Genomic DNA, 26,156 nt, shown 5'->3' with positions numbered 1-26,156 from the left:
TATTGGACATTATACGAGGACATAATACGAGGTATAGTCGTAGGGGTCCGATACGATGGCATTGTCCGACAACGACTCAGAGGTTGCTTGATATTGCAGTTGCTGAGCCGCGTAGCAGTGGTTCAGTTGCGTTACATAATAATCAAGCTGTAGTTTTCAGCCGGGTTGCCAGTTGGGCATCTGATCCATTTGCCATAGAGTGGCGTCCCGTTTTCCGAAATATACTAGGTACTTGGAAGATTCCACGCAATCCTTCTCTTTATGGTTTGCACAACGCCTTGGTTCCTATCGAGTAGTACCTGAAGCAAACGTCCGGTTGCTGGAGTATACCCAGGGGACATACTGACCAGCCGATCTTTAGCTTCCCTTCCTTCAGGGCCAGGTTCGCATTCGTCGGCGCTAGTCGGAAGGTGGGACCTTCCGGAGGCGGATTGACTCAGTGGCTTTATTGAGAAGCGTGCATGAGTGTTGTTTATAAATTTCAAAACTTTCAGCTACGTCTAATTTCCATAAATTATTAACGGGGCGGAGGAGGTGAATGTTATCCGAAGTTAGTGGATGTTCCTCGTTAAAAATATGTTCAGCCACTTTTGATTTGAAATGGTGTGGTGGGGCATTTGTTGAAACTTAGGGATACGTTTCAAAGAACATTTCGCAGAAGTGACCAAAGCAAGTAAAGTTTCAACAAATGCCCCACCACACCATTTCAAATCAAAAGTGGCAGAACATATTTTTAACGAGGAACATCCACTAACTTCGGATAACATTCACCTCCTCCGCCCCGTTAATAATTTATGGAAATTAGACGTAGCTGAAAGTTTAGAAATTTATAAACAACACTCATGCACACTTCTCAATAAAGACGCAGGTAATCACCCCTCATGGCTATTCAATCTGCTTCCCAAAAACCCCAAACATGGTACGGTAAACAATCGACCGCATAATTCCCTACCTAACTCCAATTAAGGGTGCTAAATTTTCATTTTTACCTACTACAAATAAAAAAACAGGATTTACGCTTTGCTCTTTACCAGTCCACATAAGCACTGAGGAAGACTGTACGTCACAGTCGAAATATATATTTGCGGACTGAATTTCAATATTTATTTCCAAAAAATTTAGTAGAGTATAACGGAAATCGATAACTATTTCTTTGATTGATCTCAATCACTCTGCTAAGACGCTCGTTATAGATTTTCTGGATCTGCCCATCTTTGCCTAGGACCTGCTTGGCTACCACCTTGCAGGAAGCGCCCTTATTCTTCGCATCCTTTCGGAGCTCAAGAAAAACTCGCTAGTGTGAGATCGACGGATGCTACGCGCATCCGCTCCTTCGTCGATCATTTTCTTCAAGACTTCAGAGTACTTCACTTGAGTATGAGGGCGTCTCCTCTGCTTCTAGCTCTCTTGACTCTTGGTGGTCGTTTTATCGCCACTCCATCTTGGAACTTCCTGTCTTTCTGGCGCCCTTTTTGTACCACGGTAACCCATGGGTTTCCCGTAGTCGCCACTCCGGTTGGTTTATAGCCTGTGAGCTTGTCGGTGTGCTATCTTGAGGGACTAGCACAACCAACTGCTTTTTCACATTCTCGAAGCGGTCTTCTCTCGAGAACTGCCCCCGTGTGCCTCGTAGAACAGACCGCTGCGAATGTGGGGCCATCGATTTCAACCTTTTTAGTCCTCTCCTCCTTTTCGGAGGCTTCTGTCTGAGCAAAAGCTTCGGCGTACTGCTGTTGAGCCTCGTCGATGGAGATCCGAAGTAGGAGGAGACATTGATTCAGATCCCTTGCGATATTGCTCCCATTCGCCATGATCTCGATGATTGCATCGAGCTGTTCGGACAGCGTTGTCACTCTTGGCCGCTTTTCTCTACGCTTTTCAATTGTGGTGTGGTGTGTTAGCCTTTTCTTACCCAGTCTTTCCCTACTGAGATCGCTGGATGCCACCACGCGCGAAGAGATTTGGTTCGCACACGCCGCCTGTTTCTTGTTCGTTGGATTCAGTCTTGTCTCCCCATCCACCCACTATCCTTATCCATGGTGAAGTAGTCGCCTGTGCGGTCCCATGGTGGTCTATGCCGAAACACTGAGGACATGGCTAGGGTAGGTCGCCATAGCGCCTTATGAGGAACTCTGACGCCATCAAACAGCGTAACTCGGGAAAGGGAATTTGATCCTAAGACTGATTCCTATCATCTTATCCTTCTTCTGCCTGATTCCCACCAGGCATTGAACGCGGATGTCGGGTACTGTTAGTGGACACAAACATATTGCATGACCTCGGCGATCACAACGCACCGAGCCGTGCATACTGTTTCCAAAGCTACAAAAACGTGATGGAAATGGTTTTTGACCCAAAAAAATGATTTTAGAGCCGGAGTGTTTTCAGTAGAGTTGTTCCATTAATTATTCTCCATCCACCAACACCTTCCGCTCGAAGATTGTGAGGGCGCGTTCGTTCTACACACGCATAGTCCCATGGCCGTAGAGAGATACCGATCTGATTAGTGTTCTGTAGTTGGTCAACTTAGTGCGGCGGCGAATGCTACTCGATCGGAGCGTCCTTTGAAGATGATTTTCTGCCATAATACTTACCTTACCAATCAGAGGAGAGCCGTGGTGGCACGTGCTGTATCAAGAAGTTGTCGCCATGTTGCTCGGTTTTGGGCTGTGTTTAATCAGTTCCCCAAGTGTCTCATCATCCGCATGTCTCCTTTGATCTAGTCGAGCTATCGTGCACGCTGCGCCCCTGTATTTCTGGCGCCGGCAGGGTTGCTGAAAAGAAGTTTTTTTCACAAGGTTGTCGTCCTGCATTTCTACGACGTAACCAGCCCACCGCAACCTATTGACTTTCGCTAGGTGTGCAATGAGGTTTTCTTTTTTTTTTTTTTAAAGGGGGGATTTGTTAGTAGCTTTAGTATTTATGATAAATATTAGTAAATAATGAGTATGTGTGTCCAATCACAAATGGTGACTTCTCAACACTGTTAGAAATTTGTAATTTTAATTGTTAGGATTTGTTTGTTTTCGCAATTAGGACTTATCATTCGTAGGGATTTAAACCTACTTGTCAGAAAAGGAAAAGTAAACTTACAACTAACTTAATTGCTAACTTATTGGCTATAAAGAGAGCTTATCGTAGCAATTGAGGATTGCAACGATTTTTGTCGAAAATTGTTAATAATTTTATTTGACATAGCTTCTAATGGTTCAACACCAGTAAGTCTATGTAATTCGAGTGTACCAAACCAAGGAGGACGCTTCAAAATCATTTTTTTTTAATCCTTTGGAGCGTTTTCTTCCTTGTTGAACAGCAACTTGACCAGATCGGTACAGCATAAAGCATTGCTGGTCTGAATTTTTTTTTGTAAATCAAAAGTTTGTTCTTTAAACAAAGTTTAGAATTCCTGTTAATGAGAGGATATGAACATCTCGTATATTTGATGCACTTGGCTTGTATACTCTCAATGTGCTCTTTGAAAATAAGTTTTTTATCATAAATTAGTCCCAAGTACTTAACCTTGTCGGACCAACTTAAAATAACCCCATTCATCTTGACAACGTGATTATTGTTTGGCTTGAGGAAAGAAGCCCTAGGCTTATGAGGAAAAATTATCATTTGAGTTTTAGAAGCATTGGGAGAGATTTTCCACTTTTGCAAGTAGGAAGAAAAAATATCTAAACTTTTCTGCAATCGACTGCATATGACACGAAGACTTTTTCCTTTTACGCAAATGCTTGTGTCATCGCAGAACAATGACTTTGTGCATCCTGGAGGCAAATCAGGAAGATCTGAAGTGAATATGTTGTACAGGACTGGACCCAAGACTGAACCTTGAGGTACACCTGCTCTGACAGGAAATCTATCAGATTTTGAATTCTGATAGACAACCTGCAGAGTTCGATCAGTAAGATAATTTTTCAAAATTTTGACTAGGAAAATTGGAAAAATAAAAGTTTGCAATTTCGCAATCAAACCTTTATGCCAAACACTGTCGAATGCTTTTTCTATGTCTAAAAGAGCAGCTCCAGTGGAATAACCTTCAGATTTGATAACTCGTATCATATTAGTAACTCTGAGCAATTGATGAGTTGTGGAATGCCCATGGCGAAATCCAAACTGTTCATTTGCAAAAAATTGAATTTTCGTTGATGTGTGACATCATTCTGTTAAGAATAATTCTCTCAAACAGTTTACTTATTGAAGAAAGCAAGCTGATTGTTCGATAACTTGAAACTTCAGCTGGGTTCTTATCCGGTTTAAAAATTGGAGTAATTTTTGCATTTTTCCATAATTTGGGAAAATATGCAATTTTGAAGCAGCAATTGAAAATTTTCACTAAAAATTCCATTGTGCTCTCAGGGAGATGTTTGATTAATATATTAAAGATTCCACCGTCACCAGGTGCTTTCATATTTTTGAAATTTTTAGTAATTGATTTAATCTCATTCAAGTTAGTTTCAATTATTTCTGCAGGTAAAAAAATCTGGGAAGAAATTAAATCAAATTGACGTGTGACTTCATTTTCAATTGGACTCACAAAATTCAAATTTGAGTTATGAACACTCTCAAACTGCTGAGCAAGTCTTTGAGCCTTTTGTTCATTGGATACAAGAAAACGTTCACCATCTTTTAAAACTGGAATAGGCTTTGATGGTTTCTTAAGAATCTTCGACAGCTTCCAAAAAGGTTTTGAATGTGGTTTCAATTTTTCAACTTTAGTCTCAAAATTTTGATTTCTCAGAAGAGTAAATCTATGTTCAATCTCTTTCTGTAAATCTTTATAAATAGTTTTAAAAACAGGGTCACGAGAACGTTGATATTGACGTCTGTGGACATTTTTCAAACGAATTAAAAGTTGAAGATTTTCGTCAATTATTGGTGAATTAAATTTCACTTGAGCCTTTGGAACAGAATAATTCCTGGCATCAACAAATGCACATTTTAATGCTTCCAAAGCGGAATCAATATTCACTTCGTTTTGCAAATCAAGCTCATTATTGAAATTTCTCTCAATATGAGTTTTGTATCTTTCCCCATTAGCCTTGTTATAATTAAAAACAGAGCTCATAGGGTTTAAAACTGATTCATGCGATAAAGAAAAAGTTATTGGAAGATGGTCAGAATCAAAGTCAGCATGTGTGATCAAATCACTACATACATGACTTTGATCTGTAAGCACCAAATCAATTGTTGAAGGGTTTCTTACAGAAGAAAAGCATGTAGGACTATTCGGAGACAAAATAGAATAGTATCCTGAAGAACAATCATTGAATAAAATTTTGCTATTGGAATTACTTTGAGAATTATTCCATGAACGATGTTTAGCGTTAAAATCGCCGATTATAAAAAATTTCGAACGATTTCTGGTGAGTTTTTGTAAATCACCTTTAAAATAATATTTGTGCTCGCGTGTGCATTGAAATGATAAATATGCTGCGGCAATAAATCAAATCCCAAGTTCAGTTTGAACTTCAATTCCCAAAGTTTCAATAACTTTCGCCTCAAGATGGGGAAGAGCACGATGTTTGATTCGGCGATGAATAACAATTGCAACTCCACCGCCGGAACCCTGAATTCTATCATATCTATGAACCACGTAATTGGGATCATATTTTAACTTAATGTTAGGTTTCAAAAATGTTCCAGTAATAATTGCAATAAGCACATTATTTACTGTTAAAAAATTAAAAAGCTCATTCTCATTGGCCTTCAATGAGCGAGCATTCCAATTTAATATTTTAATTGTTTTATTTAAAATCATTGCTAAATTTTAAATTAGAAACAATTTTAATAGTAAAATTTGTGCCTATTTGAATGGCTTCAAACAATGATTTTGCCTGCAACATGGCGTTCATAAGATCGAACATTGCCTGTTGCAAAAAAGAAAGTTTACCTGCCGTAATAGGCCCCAGGCAGTTGACATTAGAAAAAATATTTTCGGCAGCAATATTAGCTGGAGTAATAGGTGTACAATTATTTTCTAGCGTGTTTTGCTTACCCATATTAACGGTCATTTTCGAACTACCAACACTAGGCGGTATAATGTTCGAACTACCTGTAACCTGTGCATAAGTTAAACGGGTATGCAAAGGAGTAGGTAAACTATGCGTCACTGGTACGCTTGGAGAATTTTGTTTTGAAGTTGGTTTTAATTGAGAAATTGAATTTTGTTTACCTTGCCTTGCCTTAACAATTGCTAAACGGGCTGGGCATTGATAAAAATTCGACATATGGTTGCCGTTACAATTCGCACAGTGAAAATTTTTACTCTCTTTCACAGGACATGTGTCCTTTTTGTGAGAAGTCTTCACAAATGAGGAATTTTTGGTCCATGTTACAAAACTTTGAACCATGACCATAACGTTGGCAAACACGGCATTGGGTGATATGCTTTTCACCTCCGCCAAACTTTCGATATAATTCCCATTTTACACGCACGTTATATAAAGCATGTGCTTTTTCAAAAAATTTTAAGTTATTAATCTCACTGCGGTTAAAATGAATTAAATAATTTACAAGGGAAATTCCAGTTCGCTGACTGTTTTCGCCTCGTGATTTTTGTTTCATCAGAATTACTTGGGTAGGGGCTATACCAAGTAATTCTGTGAAAGTAATTTTGATCTCATCAACGGGTTGATCGTTGGTGAGACCTTTCAATACGACCTTGAACGGCTTGGCGCTCTTCGTATCATATGTAAAAAATTTATACATCTTTTCAGTTAAATACTGAATAAGACGATTCCAGTCTTTCAATGTTTGGGCCAGTAAACGGCATTCGCCTCTTCGGCCAATTTGATAAGTAACTTTGACGTCGGAGAGAAACGTAGAAAGTTCTCTATTAAAAATATTAAATTCAGAAGCAATAGTTACCACAATAGGTGGAACTTTCTCCTTTTCTACGGAAATTTCACTTTGAATAGTTTTACTTTCGAACATTTCGATTTCACCGGCTTCTTGCTCAGGCAGAATATCATATAAATTTTCACTGCATAAGCTAGTTTCAGAAAGAGATGCCTCTCTTTTCCTCCCCGTAGCGATGCGTGGTTTCTTTTTTCGTCCTGCCATTTCAGGTGATACGAGAAAGAAAGAAATAGGTAGTCTTGAGAAAGACTGATGTAAGTTAACTTCCAGGTAATCTTTAAAAGACACACTGACAAAACACAAGCTTTGAAGCTATAGGCAGTCAAAGACCAGTCCACAAGCAACCGAAAATACGTCTGTTCTGTCGGGCAGCTCAAGACGCACTGAATGAGGTTTTCTCCTGAAAGCGTGTGCAGCTTGTGGTTCATGTTCCGTCGCCATTCTTCGTCGTCCATTTGTACTCCACCGTAGATAGTCCGCAGCACCTTTTGTTCGAAAACTCCAAGAGCGTTAAGGTACTCTGCGAGAAGCTTTACGCCTGGATGCGTCACTGGATCTCTGGGCTATTATTGGCGGTCACCAGTGACCCCAAATACACGAGTTCGTCGACAACCTCAAGCTCATCGACGTCTACAGAGACTTGAGTTGGGAGCCTGAAGTTGTTCTCATTAGAGTCTCTCGCTCGCATTTATTTCGTTTTCGACGCATTCATTCGCAGTAAGTTTCGTAGCACATCACTTGCGCCATGGTGGCCTACAATCGAGTCAGTTCATCCGGAAGTCCGTTGTCGTGCAGGACCTGCCATAGCTGTTCTCGATCGACTGTATCATAAGCCGCCGTGAAGTCGATGAAGATGTGATGTGTGGACACGTTGTACTTGCGACATTTCTGTAACATCTGTCGGATTGAGAAGATCTGGTCCGTGGTGGCACGGGCAACTATGAAGCCCACAAACCTCCTGGTTAAAGGTGACAGACGATGGAACAGGACCTGTAAGAGTATTTTGCATGCGGCATTGATGAGCGAGATACCGTTGTAGTTGCTGCACTCCAGATTGTCTCCCTTCTTGCAGACGAGGCAGACGACTCCCTGCATCCACTCGTCTGGCAGTTTTCCTCCTCCCAAATCCTGGACATGATCTATTGCAGTGTTCTAGCCAGCTCCTCTCCCATGTTTGAAGAGTTCGCTCGGCACTCCGTCTTTGCCTGCGGCTTTGTTATTCTTCTGCTACTGGTGCTCCTAGGTCAGTTTCTGCACCGCTTCTGTTTACTTTATCGCCATTCAGGTGTCTGGCAGTCTGCTCCAGAGCTGCTTGATGTTAAGCCGCGGGCTCAGCGATGTAGCTTGTGGAATACGGTCGACAGTTTTGGGCGCAAAGATATCGTAACTAGGTAGTGGCCCGAGCCGTTGTACTTCATGTCCTTTTATGTATTTCGTCTTCGATGCATTAATAATTAGTTCAATCCTTACAGGGCAATATTAAACCGTAGACACGAGAGACCATTACCTTGCCTTAAACCTCTTCAAGTTTTGAAGGGGCTCGAGAGTGCCGCAGATACTCGAGCTACATATATCTCTCGATCCATCGTCGCTTTGACCAACCGCTTTAGTTTGTCAGGAAAATCGTAGTTGTGCATAATTTGCCATAGCTGGTCTCGATCGATTGTGTCGTATGCCGATTTTAAATGGATAGTTGATGTGTGACATTTCTGCATAACCTGCCAAACCGCAAATATTTGATCCGTGGTTGCGCGGACACCCATGAATCCCGCCTGGTGATGCCCCACGAACTCTAGATGGGACACACAATACCTTCCATTCACTACTCCAGTACTCGTTCTTCTTTCCAAATCTTGACTATGACCCAGTGCACGGTTCTAGCCAGTGTTTCTCCACCGTATTTCGACAACTCGCTGGAAGGTTAGTCCACTCCAGCAGCTTTACTATCTTTCCGGCCAATCTCCTTCTCCACCGCTAGAAGATAGGGGGCTGGAACCTTGTTGTCTCCTGCTCGTGCACCAAGATCACTTGCCATACCGTTCTCGCGCTCTACTACATCCCCGTTCAGATGCTCATCGAAGAGCTGTTTCCACCTTTCGATCACCTTAAACTTATCCGCAAGAAGGTTGCCGTCCAAGCTCCTGCACATATCGGTTTGCAGCACTAGCCTCTACAGGAGTGTACACTGTTTTTAAAGTTGCAAAAACGTGATCGAAATTATTTTAACCCAAAAAAATGATTTTAGAGCTGCAGTGTCTTCAGAAGAGTTGTTCCATTAATTATTATCCATGTTATGGAAGTGAGAAACGAATTTTACTTTTCTCATTTTGGAATTAAAAAATCCACTTTGTTCGGCAAAGTTGTAGCACAATTCTAAAGGAACAACTTTGTTGAAGGCACTGTACTTCTATCTACCTATTTTAATGGACGCTTTAACTTTTTATATTGATTCTCTATAATTTTTCAATGTTCTACAATATTGTTTGCCATAACGAAACAAACGATTTCTTCGAAGGAAGTTTATTTTCATCTTACATATTTCATTGGTTATTGACGATTTTTATTAAAATGCACTAGTTTAAACTAATTACTTTTTACTCAAAAAAGTTGATTTTGGAGCAGTAATGCCTTCAGCAAAGTTGTTTTGTTAAATATTCTCAATTTTTCAGTAGTTTGAGTTTTATGAATAATCCACCTGAAAGTAAAAAACGAATTCATTATTTCTTATTTTTAATTATTTTTACTTATTTTTCATATAAAAATCTGATTTGTTCGGCAAAGTTGTGGCTCATTTCATAAGAAATAATGTCAAAGACACTTCTATCTCGCATGAAATCGCATGAAACGTCGAAAATTGGTGTCATCTGGGAAATTTTTTTTTTTGCAAAAATTTACTCTCTGGGACTTAGTCGTTTTTTCAATTGTGGAAGGCGGAGTCCAAAATGTTTAGCATTTATCTTTTGAAATTGATCACTAGTCTCACGAGATAGCGTGTATAATGATATACACTATAACTAGCATCGAATACATTATGTTTCATTAGGGTGGTTCATTGTGAAAAATGAGTATAAAATAAAAAAAGCACTTCGGTTCGTTTGATTGGTGTAACGTCTTCGACAAATTTGTAGATAATAATTCTGTCTTTCCAAAAAATTACGCTCAAAAAATTATTCATTCTAAAGTTAGAAGAAAGATTAAAAACTAATTATTCAAAAGGGTTCATTTTTTAAAAACTTGATTTTTTTAATAAAACCTACGAAAGATTACCAAAATAATGAAGCCAATCCGATCATATATCATGAATCAGAAAAATAAGTTATCATTTTTTGCAAAAAAAATATTTTTTGAAAAAAAAAATCATTTTCAATTATTTTTTTTAAGAGGCATATTTTTTTTGGAAGGACAAAATATTATCTACAACTTTGCCGAAGACACTATGCCGTTTTGACTGTAGACATTGTTTCAATTTCAATAGAGCACTCTATGAGGAATCAAGAATATTTTTACAGTCAAAACGGTTTATTTGATTGGCATAGTGTATTTGGCAAAGTTGTAAATAATAACTTCGTTCCTCCAAAAAAAGTGTACCCTGTGAAAAAAAAAAAATTTAAAAATATAACTATTTTTCTGATTTCTCCATAGCCGGTTTCGTTGTTCAGGTAAACTTTCGTAGTTTTTATAAAAAATAAATGGGCTGTTTTCGATAATTAGTTTATAACTTTCTTTTATTTTTTTTAAATTAGTAATTTGTTTTTAGATTGTATATATTTTTTGAAAAACAAAGCTATTATCTACAACTTTGCCGAAGATGTCACACCGCTCAAACGAACCGTGTTGGCTCTAAACATTTTTGTAATCATCAATACCTATCCGAAATAGCATTTTCCAATAGCTTTTCAAAAATGAGTTGTGTTTCAATAAATTAAACCAATAGCACAAAATATCATCTTTTGCCTATAAAAACGTCTATGCAAAGTTTCACCCAATGGGCACGTTCACGTTCTGATGATGTAAACTTGACAGAAAATGTATGGTCGAACTGTCAAAACGACGCAAACCCAGAAACAACGAGTCTATTGTGTTGCGTATCTGATTGAGATCCCTATACTCTCATTCTCACTGAATAACATCGATACAGTCTTTTGTCCGATTATATAAGCCTGAGCACTGTGTGTTCAATCAAGTCTTGGCAAAGGACATTATTGTGGTAAATAAAATGAATAAATTGTCTGGTACAACATTCGAAAGACGAGTGCAAGTGTCTTAGAGAGTAAATTTTCAAACAAAGTAATAGGAGAGGAGTGCCAGTTATGGCAATACCTAAAAAATGTACCAGTTATGGCCTATGGAGTTTAAATGGTGTATTGCCATAACTGGTACCATTGCGCTTATGCGATATAACCATAACTGGTGCACTTGCCATTACTGGCTCACCTACCCTATAACATATTCCATCAGTTTCCACCGTTTCATTTGAAAGTTTAAGACACTTGGAATCGAAAACATTTTTCAAATATTAAAATTCCAGTTACCTCCCGTGTGTGATTTTGCAAATGACATGAAAGCATTCAACATTTTCCACGAGAAACAATCTTAATTTTGGTTGAGATAATTTTTTTTTGTACAGAGTAGTTTGATACATTTTGTAAATTAGTTTTGTAATATTTTGCCATTTTACTTATAATTTTTCCAATTCAACATTGCCACCCTAACGACAATGATATAACAAATATTATATTTTCAGGAATTTTTCTATTGGTATTCAGTGAAAAGTGATTTTTTTCATTTTATACTCATTGTTACACAATATTATGAACCACCCTATGGCGAATATATGAACCACCCTAATGAAACATAATGTATTCGATGCTAGTTATAGTGTATATCATTCTACAAGCTATTTCGAGAGATTAGTGATCAATTTCAAAAGATAAATTCTAAACATTTTGAACTCCGCCTTCCACAATTGAAAAGTCTCAGAGAGTAAATTTTTGCAAAAACATATTTTTCAGATGACATCAATTCTCGACGTTTCATGCGTTTTTAAGTCATTTGGCATCAAAAAAAAAATTTCGAAAATCGAAATTTCACGTACCCCCTCTTTGGGTGATTTTTCGGTTTTCAAAAAAGCCAAACTTCAATCGCTTTGCGCCACCCCATTTTAAGTCCGATTGAGCTGAAATTTTGCACATGGTGTTTTTTCGAGCAGGTGAACATTTTGTATAGGTTTTTTTTTTGAAATTTTTTGGTCACTTTTTTTTCATACCATGATTGGCGCCCTAATATTCATACATAGCGAGAATCGCAACTCCCTGAAAAATGTAACATGCGAAGCAGAGAAGTAAACAGCGCAGAAATCGAACCAGCAATCTGTTATTTTCATATTGAACTAGTAGAGGACGAAGAGTACAAAGCATGAGGAATAACAACTTGCTCCGGCCAGAATAAATGAAGTGGAGTTGAAATGCGGCTGAAAGAATAATACAACATTGACTTTGATGACTTTTCGAAGATGAATAAAATTTATTCACAATGGAATTCAATTTACCTAACCAGGACATAATAATAGGCGTGTTATGTTAGAACAACATCGATTATAGGTGGATTCGTCACAGGAGGAAACCGAAAAGATCAGTTCGGGAATAGATATGTATACAACTCCTGAAAATAATATGACTTTCGCAATCACGTTTTTGCTTTTGCTTTTGTGGGTAGTCTGTGGGTTGTGCAGTAAAAGGATAAATATGCAGTAATAGCCAAGTTTAATTTGCATTCTTTCCCCAGAGTTTCATTAACTCGTGTTAAGGAAGGAAGTGATGATTTGTATAAGATTCTTGGCATTGAATGTGTGCAAAATAATATACTGGTTGAAACTGTTTGCGAACACCTTTAAACAGAATTTAAATCAAATATATATTATATTTTCATCAAATTACCCAGAGTTATCACTGTTAATAGTTTGAACTGAAATAGTTGAATTCATTTCCACCTGTATAGAAATTTTATCCAATATCTGATCAACCCATATCTATCTAAAACCCAGTTACAAGAATGTAATAAACCTCTACCAAACTACCGTATTTAGAGCGAGCATCACACGGTCTTATCAGCTAGAAATGTATAGTTTCCACCGCTCAGTGCATTCGTGTGATATTTGATAGCTGATAGCGACCGGTAAACAAGCGTGCAATGATCTAATGATTGCACTCGCCTGCAGCAGTGCTATCGTTCATCACTTGTCTGTACCATCGAAAAACAGAGCGCTAAATCGAAACCCGGTAGAAGCGGAAAATCAAAAACACGCTCTTGAATCAGTACATGGCACTGATAACAGTGGCACAGCATGCAGGGCATAAATCCAATCATCATCGATTATATTGAGCTGGCGGAGCTGATTGTGTAAACTGGGCAATCAACATTGCTACAAAACAATTTTGTTTTTGTGCTTCTATTGGAAGTGCTGTGCGTTTGGATTTGTTTTGCAATCGCTTGCTAAACTGTGATCATTTCTAGATGGAATTTGGCTTTGTTATTTTGCTTTTTAATTTTTGTTAAGTTAACTTTGTCCATACAATGATGAAACTTTGATAACTTTGAAAACTTTCAGAATCGTCAACAGATTATGGAATTTGATTTCTCATGTTTCTCTCACACACGACTACTGTAACAGTCAGTACAAACAAAAAAGTCACACGGCACAGTTCTGTTTGTTTATAGATTTTAGTTGTGGCCTCCACTAGGCAGTAGTCTACTATTCCACTCATATGCCCATCATCATCCTATCTCTTGTTTGGTATTTTGAATTGTGCACAACCTTCTCATGGTAACGAGATACGGCGCGTCGCCGCCGCCACCGCTTGTGTTTAAATGCACTGGTGAAACAACGAATGTTCCACTGCATGGTTATGACGTCAGTCCGTGTGAGTTATGGACGGGGAGATTTGTCGATCGATGCAGCGCCAGCTGCATTCACGAGCGCCAGTTCGATCGTGCATTGCTGCGAGGGTCAAAGCCGTGAATTGGAGATAAAAATATACTTTTTGAATGTGTTTGATGTTATTGACTCTGTTTTTGCGAGAAATGTCCGGAATAAAATGACATTCTTCACTTCGTTTTGTTTGCATTCATGTGGGAAAACAGAGTCACGAACAGTTTATGTGAGCCTGTTCGGCAAAGAATTTAGAAATAGAATTAGGTTCTGAATACAGGTCCCAAAACTCCAAAAAAGGTTTGCGTATTGGTTCACCGTAAATAAATGATTACTTTACTAAGAGGCCTTTATAAATTTACAGAGACTTAACGTTGATCTTTTCGCCGGAATTTTGGCTTCGAAAGTATGTGCTTGATATACATCGAAATGTCTATAATTTAAAAAAAGTTATCTCAAGATTATCTATGAAACAAATCAAATCAAACATAAATTCCACTTGCAAATAAATTATTGACGGGCCACTTCCAGCTATGTGCTGCTTAGTGTCACCGTATGATAATTTTATCAACCGAGAGACACAATCTATCAAACAACCGCAATCCATTAGAATGCTAATGAATCATCGGATAAAATAATTGGCTGCATCAATTTGCGTAATTTAACCAGACTTTCGTAGTTTTTTTCTGGTAGAATGACATTCTATCGACATTCGACGATAGTTGTATTAACTTAAGGGCTCGTATGGTAGAGTAATAGAAAAACTATTTTTAGTTTTTTTAAGCTTTCTTGTGCTTATCATTTGAAATCATTTTTCATAAACTATATTTTAACTCTTCAAGCACATTCAACTAAGCTGTGAGTTTTATTTGAATTTCTCGTATTTTTGTACTCCGCATTTCATATTATTGGCAGTATCACTGTTGAAGTAAGGGACATGCTTATCATTTATATCCATGCTTGTGTGTGAGGTTCTATCCTTCCGTTTCAAGCTTACTGCTCTATCGAGCCTCTTTCATCCTAGAAACTTCGTCAAATTACAATTCCCTGGGGAAATAACGTTCCTCCAGCCAATATCGCGTTATTATCACAATTTACATGCTGTTAGGAGCCATATTTTTTTTCGGTTATTGCAGGGTGATCTCGTAACTAGAAGAGAGCAATTCAATTGAAATTTTGAATTTTTTATGACACTTCTTGATCGTCATTTATTCCATCAATCAAAAGTAGACAATAACCATTATTCTAATACATTGTTTACTTTCAAACTATTTTCCATTCAATAAGCGTTGCGATTGCGCATTGAGCTAAAAAAGTGACATTGAAAAGTCAATGGTTTCGTAGTGTTTATTGAAAGCGGTCATCATGCGATTCAATGGTCCAATTTTACATAATTTGTGCGGTCACGATTGAAGGCAAATATATTTCGATTCCAAAGTACGCACCTTAGAAATTTGGAATCATTACGCTGCGAAACGCAACGCATATTAAAATCTGTGGAAGCCACGAGCAGTTTTGGTTATCGTAAACTGGGGTGACTTGGATCACTTTTTTTAATACATCCTGAATATTTTAAAAATATACTGAATACAACATTGTTTGGTATTTTTAAAATGAGAACTGGCATGCATTAAGCCAGATCCAGTAGCTACTTCACAAATTTAGCAACAGTTCTGCTGGATTTAAATATGCTCTAAAATTTTCAGATCAATCATCATCCGGAGTGACTTTTAACACTTCATTGTTTAGATGAATTTGGAGTGAAACTTTGCTGCTTTAACAAATTATAACAATTTAAAACGACTTGAATGCGTTTATAAATATGAAAAGCAATTTAGGGGCTATTCATATTCCACGTGAACAGCATATACTGGCGAATGTGCAAGATTCATACGAAATTTTCAAATATACATGAACGATTGTCCACGGAGAGTGAAGGGGGTCTAAAATCACCAGAAACTAACAATGTGTACAGCAGCAAAAGCGAAAAATTAGCGAACTGGAAGTATGATGGATTTGGATAAATATACCGCATCCCGACGGGACTTGAACCCGCAATCTCCCTGTCTCCGGCATGGTGTTTTGACCAATTATACTACGATGGACGGTGGTACTGTTCCACAATCTATATGCGTATCACATTCCACTTCCGACTTATTCTATTGCTCATCCCTAACTACACACATTGCTGTGCGAGCGTTATTTATACGACTGAAAGGAATGTCTCATCACACACAGGAGAGTCAGCTGATGCTGATAACTCTTATAGACCGGCTTATAGCACGACTCAGACTGACTTTGGTCTCAATCACACAGGTCTATAAGAGTTATCAGCATCAGCTGATTTGTAAATAAACCTCGTACTCTGTTTTGTTTCATATGCATAGTTGCATTTTTTTAATTGAAAAGGATTCATCAAAGCTTGCCATTTTTTCTATTTAATAGGCAACCACCGCATCGACAACAAAGAGAGAAGCGCTGTGAAATGTCGTGTCCCCGAGCAGCGAAGGAAAAAAATCACCTCTAGCGATTAATGAATTCATATAAAACAAGCCTAAGATGCGTTGACATCAGCGTTGTCAGGTCAGTTTTTAAAAATCTGGAACAAGCAAAAATAAAATCTGGAAAAAATCTGACAGTCATTTTATGGGGCAAAGGGTATTTTTTTCGGATAAAATTCTAGGGGTACCCAGCATTCTAAGTGACAAAATTGCACAATTTTGCGCCAAATTCGTAGTGATGACCTTTTTGCGAAATAGAGAAAATAAAATCTGGACAAAATATGGATCATATATGAAAAATCTGGAAAAGTGGAGTTCAAATCTGTCTATCTGGATATATGTTTAAAATCCGGATAATCCAGACAAAGCTGGATACATGGCAACGCTGGTTGACATCGTCGTCAGTATACGAAAAACAAAGTACCGGTGCTAGTGCACTCTCTTTGCTTTCCTCTTTACGGTATATTTCTGTTCATTAGTGTACATCACAACACGTGGTTCTCAATGTGCACAACTCGGTATATGAAGTTATTCGTCTTTGTTACACAGAGCGATCAGATCTTGCTATATCCATATTCATTTGACTCATGAATATGATTTTTTGTCAGAAAAAGAAAGAAAATGACAGTGTATGCTCTCCTACTCTCGCTTAAACTCAACCGCTGCCGAAGTAGTTCCTTCCCCCACACATTCCCTCGCACCGCACCACACTCCTGCTGCTGTTCAGGCGACATGATATTCTCCTATTGCTATCCTTTTTTCCCCTAACTACCGGCCTATGGAGATTCAAACGCAACGATCGAATCGCTTCTCAGAGCTGATATAGTCTAGTCATGTGTTTGTTCTCTCCCAGAAACCTATGCATTTCATTATGGGTTGAGAGGATTCAAGTTTAGTCGCGGTTTGTGCACTTCATGAAGTGCACATGTGATGAATTAACGACGATCGCGTCATATTCGTTTCGTTTCCATCACTGTCCCGAGTGTCTGTGTCGGTAGGAGGGAGTATAGCGGTCGTGCATAATGCCTCGATGTAAACGCGTTTCCGGCCTGGGGAGTTTTGCTCATATAAATGTTTCCGGAACGTTGTGACTTCGCGAGGTGTACCCAAATATTTCTTTACTGCGATCGTTTAGCCGAAGATTTCGTTAAATCGATAAATATCATGATTACCGGAAACGCGATGTTTAACTTCAAAGGAACCGCGTCGATCGACTTGCGTTTGCTTCCTCTAAGGTACTCGGGTTATGGTAATAGACCAACAGCTGGATGCTACGAGTGGTAGATACTTTTTCGCGTGTGTTGTAAGCAGAAGATCGCGGTGTTTGATACTCATCGTTCGTTTTCGTAATAAGTGAACACATAAACTTTCCTTTCCAACGCAGTCGCGGCAATGAGTTTACTTCACGCGCAACACTGTTTGACTCAATCACTTACCACGGTGACATAGCCCTTTTTCCGTCGCAGTTGTGGAGATGCATGGGTAAATTCGGTCTTCCTTACAACATCATTCCTTACCATAACGATCGTAAGGACGTAGGCGGCGTCGTAATTAATCCATACAAAGCACACTGGTACACTCAAGATGGCAAACTAATCCCAAGTAACCATATACGTGGTTTTCTTGTGCAACTTCATTAGCCACTTCAGATCGATCACGGAAGAGCAACTACGAAATATGCGGTCGTCAAGTTTAAGCTCAACAGAGGAAAGATATGTCGTATAAGATTAAAAGAAGAGGTCCTAAGTGAGAGCCTTGGGGGACTTCAGAAGTGATTAGAATCGGATATGATAATGGCTTGAGGCTTAGAAATTTCGCAGTAGCTAGAGGCATGACTACCGAAGGTACAACTGGATGCACCAAAATGGGCTGACTTGCTCTTAGATCGATCATGTTTCAATCGATGGTCGGCCTTTTTCTAACGTTACAGACGTAAGGTCCTTCAGAGACCGAACGTTGATTCGGATCACTGTCTAGTAGTTTACAAGATCTGCGCTCGGTTGTCCAAATCGAGGACAACGAGGAAGATATCGTAGAACATCTAGCACTTATCAATTGGAGGAGTTGCTACAAAGTACTTGTAGAGGACCTAAACGAACAGTACGACCAGCACCACAGTAGGAGAAGTGTTGAGTACAACTACGACAGCCGGTTTGATGCTGAGGGCCAGTTAGCGATGAATGAGAAGAGCCGCACCAAAGGTCACAAGTTGGCTACGGTTGTAACACTTCAGAGCGGAGGAATATCTCGAGCAACTAGAGTCCCTGGAAAAAACACTCTATCGCCGGAAGAGACGTTAGCGATGGGAGCGTGTTTTTGCGGAGGGTTGCTTCTCCAGGAAAGATGTGAGAAGCTTTTACAAAATGATTAACGGAAACAGGAACCGTCAGTCTCTGTCATGTGTAACGACTAGGAGGGAATCCTGATAACCGATAAATCAGAGGTGGCACGGCATTGGGAGTAATATGTTAGTATGCTGTTCAAAGACGAGGAGGACAGAGGCGTCGAAATGAGCAGGATGAATATTACGAATGATGGACAAGCTGTGGATCCACCTTCCATGGATGAGGTGAGGGCAGCAGTTGAAGAATTGCTCTCAAACTTAATACCGTGTACAAAATTCTCTCACGCATCCTGTTCCACAGACTGAGGTTGTTGCAGGGAACCTTCGTTGGCGAATACCAATGTGGCTCCACTACGTGCCGAATATTCCCTTGCGAAAAAATCTCGATAAATTTCAAGAATTCAACTTGCAGATTTACCATCTGTTCAAAAACTTTAACGCAGCGTACGATTCAGTTAGGAATAATGAGCTTTGTTGGATTATGCTCGAACATGGTTTTCCAATAGAACCCATTAGACTGATACGTGCCACCCTTGACGGCTCCACATCATGCGTCGGGGTAATTGGTAAGTTATCGGGCGCTTTCATGATGTTAGATGGTTTAAAGCAGAGTGAAGGGCTGTAAAACTTATTGTTCAACATCGCATTGGAAGGTACCATACGGATGGCTGGCGTCCAGAGACGGGGTACTATCGTTACGAAGTCTGCCATGCTCCTAGGTTTTGCGGCCAATATCGACATCATTGGTATTATTCGTAGTGCGATGGAAGAAGCCTTTGGGTCTCTCAAGAGGGAAGCTGCTAGAATAGGGCTTGTCATACAATCTGCCGAAACGAAGTATATGATGGCTGGTAGAGGGCGTAGAAGCCCGTCGGATATTGGTGCCGCAGTGGTGTTAGAATTTGAAGTAGTTGACAAATTTATTCGCCTGGGTGTACTAAAGACGTGCGACAACGAGGTTAGCCGTGAGATTAGGAGGCGGATAGCGACCGTAAATAGGGCCTTCTATGGATTGCGTAACCAGTTATCCCCTAGTATGCACTTTATAAGACACTGATTCTCCCGGTGGCCCTCTATGGCAATGAAGCATGGACACTGAAAGAGACTGATCCGCGAGCTTTTGGGTTTTTTTTGGCGACAACACCATTAAGTGTGCCAGGAATGCACATCGGCAGATAAACGCAAGCGGGTAAAACACGGCAGACTTCAGTGGGCTGGGTATGTAGCTAGAATGCCAAAAAACGACAAGTTTAGCATGAATTTCGATAGATAGTAGATCCCAAACTCGTTGGTGACTGGAGGATACTAGCTCAAGACCGAGAGACATGGCGACGTATTCTGAATTTGGAATTTGGGTCTGTCTCCGCAAATTTATGCAAATTTTGAGACTTATTGGAAAATAATTTTCAGCTTAGTCTTATCCATTCTTAACCGTAGACCAACGTTGGGGTCATTTCAGGAATCGATATTTCCAGAACCGACAATAATATTTGGCTGAAGTTTCTTCACTTAATTGCTTGAACATTGAGGCATCCAAAGAGACCCTTTCCAGATGTTTTCCGTTATATAGCAGTAGTGATATTTGATTGTGGGACTTTTCGGTTAAACTGGGTCGTTTTCGATCCGCCATATTGTAGTGCGATTTTCATGCATAAGACATTCCATAGTTCATTGTAATATTGTTGTTTACACTCGTAGAATTATTGTTAACACTATTTCGAACGAGAAAAAAAATTTGTTTAGATGAAATGTCGAGTCGGTTGAAAAAAAATTATCGAATGAAGAAATTAGTCGTTTCTCAGAAAATTCCAGTGATGTAGACTTTTCAGCTGTTAGTAGTTCCGGAAGTCGCAATAGACAATGAAAAATCTGTGAAGTTTCACGAAGAAGACAATTCGAATAATCTGTGTTTCCCATATTTCATCAATTTCTCCATGGTAACAAAATATACATTCAGCTGTCCATAACAAATATTCAGCTGTGATTGTTATGTAGGAATCAATACAAAGCAGAACAAAATTTAGTCTTAAACTACTCAATAATTAATGAATATCGAAACAAAACTGAGACGAAAGCTGCATTTAGAGACAAACTTGATTGTAAAGACAAATCAAAATATGCTTCAGAGGGCCAATTTAAGCCAAAAACTGGATGCAATTCAGTTGCAATGTTATCGATTTCTGATGCAATTACCCGCATAGAGTATTCTATAAACTTTCGAGAGAGAAACTTCATCCGATTACATTACACGTCAAGGAAGCTATCTTTTCAATTGTTGGAAAAACTTTTTCTCTCTTACGTGCTGCAACACGACAGATTTGATACAATCTTGCACCGGACCGTACAGCAAGATTAAAACTCGCCTTGGTCTGCCTTCTCGCTAAGAAAGTTTAATCTGTCAACGGGCGGAAAGACAACTTAGCGTACTGCAGGCGGACGCTGTAGGAATAAAAAACACTTTTGCACTTGAGAACTGGCCAAAGAATAATGTTTCGATTAATTATTTTACATTTAAGTCGAGTAGCTTCACCAGCTGTGGATCGGTCAAATCGAATTCGAAAAAAAAATTCTATACATAGCATTGCGAGGCAGTCTCTTCTAAACCATTCTTAATACCTTAATCGCTTCCAAGTGATTACGGGAGCCATTTCATACGGTAAGAGTTACGACCATTAATTAAAGTTTCCCTTAAAGGACGCAAAATGATTAGAAACTTTTTTCATTAAACTCCCCCGAAAGTGTCGGCTAGGTTGGAATTAACGATTAATCTTATTTTTCCCGGTAAGGCAGATAAACGCACTTTCAACAAAAAAAAATGAAGGTGGCATGGAACTTTGGAAAATCGACTTCATTTGCCAAACGGAATAAAATACTCAGGATAAGATATTGCGATTGGGGTGAAGAGGATTTAGGGCTCCAGAAGCACTCACCTGTGCTCCGCTTTGCGGTAGTATTTCTTCACATAAGGATCACCGGAGGAATGGTTGGCGGTCTCGCCGATTGGCAGCGGCGAGGGAAACTCCATTCCTTCAAAATACATGCTGGGATCCGTGTGCTGCCAGTGCTGTCTGCTGAGCTGCTGTAGCGGCAGTAACTGATTAAGTGGTCGCTTTGTTAAGGCCCTCCGCCAGATGGGGTTACTGGTTGTGATAGAACTGCTAAAACTGCGTCGGCTCGTACAGACGATGATTGATGATGCTGTGGATGAGGGAAGAAAGCAGAGGAGATGGAGAACCTGAATTAGCATATTTTGATTTGCATGAATTATACTTTCGCTATCGATACTGCGATCGATTTCGGAGAACGCTTTGCTTCGAATGCGCTTATTGTGCCGAATGTCAGAAACAGATGTTGGGGTTAGTAGGTTGAGATATATCGGATTGATGTTATGTTCTCATTCAACGTAAATTTTCTGTTCGGTAATTGCAGTAATATTTTTGAATTAAATTGATTGGTGTTTCGTGAAGTTGATATTGCAAATATTGTTTTATGTTATCGCGCTATTTTTATTTACTAGCTAGTTTATTCTCACATGGTGACCGTGACAAAAGAATTTTATGATTTCTGTTATTTTATCGCCTCTAGAGATACCCAGTAATTTTAAAATCACCATAAAAATTACAAGCTAATATGACAACCCTTGTGAATTTAACTTAACATACATATGAGCGAAAAATCCTACCAGCCACTGTAAACGCTGAGCACCGGTTTTGCCAAACATGTGTAGGCGGTCCTTTCAGCCGTTTTTAACGAAGTGTTCTAGTCTTGAAAGACTGACAGACTAACCTTGAAGCCTGGGATAAAGTTTACGAAGCTAGCAGCCGCAGTCGGATTTCCCAATTAGGACGTGAAGAGAATCCACATTCAGAGAAAAAGTTTTGCTTCCACTTTGAGAAGTGTCCTTAGAGGAACCGGATAGTGAAACACAAATTTGATTTGTGCTTGTAGAATAATGATTAACTAAGCTGGTTTTTGTCTAGAACCAGCAGCACTAATTGAGAAGTGTTGGTGTCAAATTTAGGTCAAACAAGAAATATTTTGTAATGAAGCTGTTCAAATAAAACAAGAATCCGTTCACATCACATCAGTTCATTGTTTATTATTAGACTTAAAGTAAACTAAAATTTATATCACAAACATGTTTTAAACAGTGAATAATTTTAGTCAAACAAAAAACTTTGTGAATCAAGCGAAGAATGTTACACCACGATAAAAAGTATTTAATTCCAAGTTCAAAGATAAGTTATAGTTTAGATTGAACTGCCGTCCCGCAAAAGTGCTCAACTTTGAGACAAGTGAAGTGAGTAAAACGGAAAAGCCTTTGGTGTATAAGCGCATGAAATACTCACTCAACGTTTCACATCTTTCATAACCTTACCAGATGCAAAACAAAAGTTCAGGGACATTGTATGGCTATATTACAAGTCAGTTTCGAAAGTTAACTGTCGGAGATACCAGAACAATGATGTGGCAAATTCAGCTTACTTTGAATTGACTCTGACTCCGAAAGGAAAAGAATACAATCAATTTTTTTGACGCAACATATTCTGTAAATAAGCGTTAACTAATGGTTTGGCAAATTTTTTCGGGTCGCAACGCTCACTGCGATCGAAATTTTTCATTGGTTGAATCTCACTAGAGTAACAAAAAGGATCTCTCACGCGTTGACCGTTACCATTAAACATTTGGCATTTGTTAAGTTTAAGTTGAAACAGTTTACGTGTGTTAAATTTTTAAAGTATCTACTACCTATGCCTAATAATTCAAAGTGGTTCGATAAAAGTGGATCATCAGAGATGCACTCAGGTTTTTTACTAGGTTTTTTTTCTACACGGACTTTCGAATTAACGGTTTTTTTCACGCGGATTTTAAAATCGAAGGATTTTCAAATTACGCGTTTTAATACGCGGATTTCTTTATTAACGCGTTTTTTCACGAGGTAAGTATCAGTACATCAAATCAAATATTACGTGTTATATTTGCTCATACTTCGAAGAATAGAATGACTTAGTCAAATTTGTGCTCAGAAAAGGTGTCCTGATTTCTAACTTTGACCAGATGGTATCCCTAGGCAAGTGCCGGTATGCATGACAAACCAGCTAATTTTTGGATGGATTTGATAATTGGTTACCTGATAAAAATGCTTATTTGCATCATTGGCATAGATGAAAAAAAAAAAAACATTTCTAAAGATAATATTTCATCAAGATCAGGAATCGGCAAAGGGCTCATCGAGAAATGGCTATTTCTCATCTGGACATCCCCAGAGGAACCTGTCTCAGGGAACATTTACGTTTCTGCATAAAAATATAGCGTGTGGCACCGTTATCTCCAGGATTTTTCATCTGGAATCTTTCAAAAGGCATATTTTTAAATTTAGGCGTCATTGGCCACTTCCGGATCGTTAAAAATCTGTCCACGTGGTATGTGGATGGCCCCTTATTGTTTGTTTTGGTCACTTTTGAAACAATCCTCGTCGTGTTTATACTGTAGAGATTCAAAATGAAGAAGGGAAAAGAGAAGTGCTGAAGAAATGAAGCAGGGTAGACAGTTGGGAAAATATACGGTTGTGAAGCGGATGCATATGCTGGTTGGTCGATTATCCGAAAGCATTGAGGGAAGATTCAACACACCAAAATTTTATGAAGCATTGTCATCCTGAAAAAAAGAAAACCTTCACCATTCGGGAATAATGTTTGCCTCATTGAAAAAAACAGATGATAAGAAAAATTTCACAATGCAGTTCAAGAATCAAGGATTGTTTCAAAAGTGACCAACATTACCAATAATCAAAAATATATGTTTTGGAAGATGCCTAATAATTCGAAGAGAGAGGTGTCGCACGCTATATTTGATGCAGAAATGGAAATGTCTCTATTCCGGGTTTCTCCGGGGCATTTTTAGATTGTTCCGGTAGTGGCCAATGCAGTCTGTGTTCAGAAATATGTCTTTCGGATGATTCCTGATAAAAAATCCTGAAGATAGAGGTGTCGCATGCTATATTTTGTTGCAGAAATGTAAATTCTCGCACTACAAGTTCCTTCGGGACATCCAGTTTGTTCCGGAAGTGGCCAATGTCGCCTAAATTTAAAAATATGCCTTTTTTGCCTACCGGCACTTGCCTATCCTACTTATTTTGACCCCTGTACATATGCTTACTAGTTTGTAAACATTACAAAATATGTCGAATGAGTTCCGAAAAAATCGTTGCAATTCTCAATTATAGCCAGTAAAAGATAAATGTAAGATTAGGTTTGAGTTTTATTTCAATTCATTTTTTGTGTAAAAGCAACTACAAACTATCAATATAATAATGTGGTAAATGTATGTGATAGTGTTGATGTCTCCGTTTATGGCAGAACACACAATATAAATTCTAAATAAATATTACCTAGTAAATAATTAATTCATCACATAAAATCCTATTTGAAAAATAAGACACTAATCTTCATCTGCTTGGGACGTTCGAATTCATAATTTTAATAAATAACTAACTAATAATACTACTATTAACTCACTAACTAACTAATAATACAACTAAGAACTAAGAAAACCGATATTAAGCAGATTGAACGTATTGAGCAACTCTTGCTTCTGCTATCGGTATGTCCCCAGGCTTCAAGTAAAGCAAGTGTTATATTAAAATTAGCACACCACTCGTCGCAACAATCTGCTGACAGCAAATACCTGTAAAAATATAGGACGACGTATTAGTATCCGGTGAAATCCATATATTCACGCTGAAAAGCAGTATTGCCTTGCTTTGCTAGCACCAGCGATTCAACATCATCCAGCGGTGCTGGACGTCGAAATTGTAATAATAATTTGTTCAATCGAGAGTATACCAGTCTGGGTGCAGCACTTCTGCAAATTCATGCTCCCGATCGGAGGCTTGCATTTTTCATCATCAGGATAGGTCCAATAGCGAAGGACATGACCATGCAGCCGATACCAGCGCCGATGCCGTGCTCCGATCCCGGATTCATCCTCGAACATCGTCGATACCTTCCAGAGGACGACTGGATTTTGTGTCCAATTTGATCGCTGGATTTCCTACGTGCAAGTGAATCAGCATCACAAAACAAACACTACGCGAATACGACAAAAACCCGCAAACGCAGCAGCAAAAAAGCTGAGTCTGACCGTTTGACTATATTCCTCCGGAGAGGCACGATCGGTCAAGTTTTTTTCACTTGCACTGGAACTATTTCTAACAAACGAAACACAGATTTAATAAAAACAAGTTCCTAGCGCACGATCAAAACAAAACTTCTTTTTTTTTCCTTCCCGTTCCCTTGGTCGAAATTTGACATCGCCAAGCAGCGTTGCCGGTGCTATTAATGTTTTGACTGGCTGTCGTGTGTGCCAAAAAGAGAAGCACACATTTTTATTCGATAAGTCTCTATATGTGACTTTCTGTAGGTGTGAAGAGGCACGTTTGCCTTCGCCATGTCAATGACAGCAGTCGCCAACCGTTGGGAACGGTTGGCGGCCAAAATAGAAATAATTCTATTTTTTA

General features: G+C 38.9%; 1 protein-coding gene and 1 long non-coding RNA gene across 2 annotated transcripts in view; one reads left to right on the top strand and one right to left on the bottom strand.

The window, feature by feature from the left end:
• Positions 1-16,388, top strand: part of LOC129718315 (uncharacterized) — a 40,823-nt gene extending 24,435 nt beyond the window's left edge. Inside the window, exon 3 of the long non-coding RNA XR_008726863.1 lies at positions 16,238-16,388. This is a non-coding gene — a long non-coding RNA (uncharacterized LOC129718315). The remainder of the gene's footprint in view (positions 1-16,237) is intronic.
• Positions 1-26,156, bottom strand: part of LOC129718313 (cytosolic purine 5'-nucleotidase) — a 78,686-nt gene that overhangs the window by 44,760 nt on the left and 7,770 nt on the right. The window contains exon 2 of the mRNA XM_055668963.1: positions 21,568-21,835. Within this exon, the coding sequence (XP_055524938.1) occupies positions 21,568-21,677 (110 nt within the window). The 5' untranslated portion in view covers positions 21,678-21,835. The remainder of the gene's footprint in view (positions 1-21,567; positions 21,836-26,156) is intronic.

The sequence above is a fragment of the Wyeomyia smithii genome, chromosome 1 (genome assembly GCF_029784165.1).
Source record: "Wyeomyia smithii strain HCP4-BCI-WySm-NY-G18 chromosome 1, ASM2978416v1, whole genome shotgun sequence".
In the NCBI taxonomy this organism is placed as follows: Eukaryota; Metazoa; Arthropoda; class Insecta; order Diptera; family Culicidae; genus Wyeomyia; species Wyeomyia smithii.
Note: the sequence above shows the minus strand (reverse complement) of the source record. Positions and strands in the feature narration are given on the sequence as shown.